General features: G+C 64.1%; 1 protein-coding gene across 1 annotated transcript; it reads left to right on the top strand.

Annotated features, from left to right (window-relative positions):
- Positions 1 to 713: 713 nt before the first annotated feature.
- Positions 714 to 2,549, top strand: KCNF1 (potassium voltage-gated channel modifier subfamily F member 1). Its single transcript, XM_027622547.2, has one exon. It carries the CDS (start codon positions 751 to 753, stop codon positions 2,233 to 2,235), a length of 1,485 nt encoding a protein of 494 aa, XP_027478348.1. The 5' UTR covers positions 714 to 750; the 3' UTR covers positions 2,236 to 2,549.
- Positions 2,550 to 3,467: the final 918 nt, after the last annotated feature.

Raw genomic sequence — 3,467 nt, forward strand, 5'->3', positions numbered from 1 at the left:
GACCCTCTGCGCCCGGGAGGGGCGGGCGGTGGCGCGCTGCTGGCGGCGGTGGCGGAGGCGGAGGTGGCGGCGGCAGCTGGGCCGGTCCGCCCAAGGGTTAACCCGTTCCCCGCAGCTGCCGCGCGTGCCTTGCAGAATTTCACCAGAAGAGGGTACAGTTTGAAAAGCTCTTGACGTCAGGCTGGAATTCCTATTGTGTTTAGAAAGGGCTCGGGCAAAGCAAGCCCAAGTTCTCTCTCCGCACACCTCGGCGGACTGCGTGGGTCCGGCAGCTCCGCGACTCGTCCCGCGCGGGAGGCGCCCGCGGGAACCCGCGCGTCTCGGGGACCTGCGCGCCGCTGCCTGCGCGTCCCGGGGGGCAGAGGACCGCCGCCCAAGAGGGGACCCCGGTCCCGCCGGAGGCCGAGCCGAAGCGGCGGGTCGCGCCGCCCGGGAGCGGGGGTGAGTGTCCAGGGCGAGGCCGGTGGCCGCGAAAGCCCCCCCTCCCACCCCCCGCCCCGCCGGCGCGCCCCGGCGCCCGCATGCCCGGCCGGAGCCCCGCGGCCGGGTGCATGCCTCCCCCGCGGCGCGCCCCTGCCGCCTGCCGCCCGCTGTGAGCGCCCCTCCAGGCAGGCGGGCGCCGGCGGGCTTCCCCGAGGGCGGCGCACGGCTGGGACCCCCCCGGACCCGCGGCGGCTGGCGGCGGCGGCGGCGGCGGCGGCGGCGGCGGCGGGGCGCGGAGCTGAGGCTGAGCGGGCGCTCGCGGGGAGGATGGACGCGGCCGGGGAGCGCAGCCTCCCGGAGCCGGGCAGCCAGGACTCCCGGGCCGGCGACGACATCGAGATCGTCGTCAACGTGGGGGGCGTGCGGCAGGTGCTGTACGGGGACCTCCTCAGCCAGTACCCGGAGACCCGGCTGGCCGAGCTCATGGGCTGCTTGGCAGGGGGCTACGACACCATCTTCTCCCTGTGCGACGACTATGACCCCGGGAAGCGCGAATTCTACTTCGACAGGGACCCGGACGCCTTCAAGTGTGTCATCGAGGTGTACTATTTTGGGGAGGTCCACATGAAGAAGGGCATCTGCCCCATCTGCTTCAAGAACGAGATGGACTTCTGGAAGGTGGACCTCAAGTTCCTGGACGACTGCTGCAAGAGCCACCTGAGCGAGAAGCGCGAGGAGCTGGAGGAGATCGCGCGCCGCGTGCAGCTCATCCTGGATGACCTGGGCGTGGACTCGGCCGAGGGTCGCTGGCGGCGCTGCCAGAAGTGCGTCTGGAAGTTCCTGGAGAAGCCCGAGTCGTCGTGCCCGGCGCGGGTGGTGGCCGTGCTGTCCTTCCTGCTCATCCTCATCTCGTCGGTGGTCATGTGCATGGGCACCATCCCCGAGCTGCAGGTGCTGGACGCCGACGGCAACCGCGTGGAGCACCCGACGCTGGAGAACGTGGAGACGGCGTGCATCGGCTGGTTCACGCTGGAGTACCTGCTGCGCCTCTTCTCCTCGCCCAACAAGCTGCACTTCGCCCTGTCCTTCATGAACATCGTGGACGTGCTGGCCATCCTCCCCTTCTACGTGAGCCTCACGCTCACGCACCTGGGCGCCCGCATGATGGAGCTGACCAACGTGCAGCAGGCCGTGCAGGCCCTGCGGATCATGCGCATCGCCCGCATCTTCAAGCTGGCCCGCCACTCGTCGGGCCTGCAGACCCTCACCTACGCCCTCAAGCGCAGCTTCAAGGAACTGGGGCTGCTGCTCATGTATCTGGCCGTGGGCATCTTTGTCTTCTCGGCCCTGGGCTACACCATGGAGCAGAGCCACCCCGAGACCCTGTTTAAGAGCATCCCCCAGTCCTTCTGGTGGGCCATCATCACCATGACGACCGTTGGCTACGGTGACATCTACCCCAAGACCACTCTGGGCAAGCTCAACGCGGCCATCAGCTTCTTGTGTGGGGTCATTGCCATTGCCCTGCCCATCCACCCTATCATCAACAACTTCGTCAGGTACTACAACAAGCAGCGGGTCCTGGAGACAGCCGCCAAGCACGAGCTGGAGCTGATGGAGCTCAACTCGAGCAGTGCGGGTGAGGGCAAAGTGGGGTGCTCCCGCAGTGACCTGGACAGCCTCCCGCCAGAGCCCGTCGGGGAGGAGGGGCCGAGCTGGAGCAGCCGGCTGAAGATCTCCCACAGCGACACCTTCATCCCTCTCCTGACCGAGGAGAAGCACCACAGGACCCGGCTCCAGAGTTGCAAGTGACGAGGGTCTTCCGGGCACAGATGGACCCGGCCAGTGGACGGATGGACAGGTGTGATGGGCCTGTCCATGACTTTCTGGGAGGGGCTGTCTTTTGTGCCCTCAACCGTCTCCTGAACAGAACTCTGAAGGCCCCCTTGGGCACCTCTGGTGAGGCTGGGTAAGAACCCTTTGTGTTGGCGGCAGTCAGGAGCCTGTGGGGAGAGAGGGGTGTCCAGGAGTCGCGGGCAGTGTGGGGTGACGGAGGCCATGGTCTGGCTGATGGCAGGAGCCCTTGCCCGGTTCTGTATCTCCTTCAATAAAGCCTCCTGCTCTGTGCACCCACCTGCGTTGTAGGTTCTGTCCCAGGCTGGCCGTCCCCCGATACCCCACCCCTCAGACATGGCTCGGGTGCACGCAGTGCCAGGCGGGGAAGTAGGTGTGCAGCCCAGGGGGGGCTATTTTTAGTTGAGAGCTAATTAAAGAAGGGTTCATACACAGGGTTCTGCGCCAAGGAGCCTTGCCACATTCCAGGAGGCTCTGTGCCGGCAACTCCTTCCTTCTGTTTCCTTCTGAGGAAAAGCTTGCTCCCAGGAGGGGAAGAGTTCACCGAGCTAGAAACACCGAGTGGCGTGGTTACCACTTATTTATCACCTGTGGGAGGCCCTTTTCACAACTTCTTTCCATTCCTTCCAGCAACCCTGCTAGATAGGTATCCCCATTTGACAGATGAAGAAATTGAGGCCCGAGACCACACAGAGCAGGGATTCAGTCCCAGGTGTAAAGATCCTAAAGCCCGTGCATTCTCTTTGCTTTGAGGTGGCCCTGGGACAGAGGCGTGTGCTTGGGCCCACAAGGGAGGGGAGGTCTATAGACCAGGAGAAGAGCTGAGCCTCCTCAGGGTGGGCGTGCCTGTCCTCCCACCCATCCTTCCTTCTAGAACCAGGACCTCTGCCGTATCAGCTGAATGGGCAAACCCGAGTGTGCCCGGGTGGCCCACTTCCAGCCTGGTCTATGAACCCCAGAGGAAGAGAGACAGACAGACTTCCTCATTCCCAGGGAATGAGGAAGATATCTCTGAGATGTCCTCCAGCTCAAATACTTTTCTCGCATTTTTCTTTAGCTCTTTTCTCCCCCCACCCCCGACTCCTTTAGCTGTGTGGTCTCAGGCCTGTTGATCAACCTCTCTGATCCTCATTGTGATCATTCATTAAGGGGGGGGCTATTAAAATTATCTCAGAGACCCATGGTGCTTA

Source organism: Zalophus californianus, chromosome 8 (genome assembly GCF_009762305.2).
Source record: "Zalophus californianus isolate mZalCal1 chromosome 8, mZalCal1.pri.v2, whole genome shotgun sequence".
NCBI lineage: Eukaryota > Metazoa > Chordata > Mammalia > Carnivora > Otariidae > Zalophus > Zalophus californianus.

Excerpts from the sequence above, each read along its gene's own strand:
- KCNF1 (XM_027622547.2), top strand. The coding sequence starts at position 751 with ATGGACGCGGCCGGGGAGCGCAGCCTCCCGGAGCCGGGCAGCCAGGAC.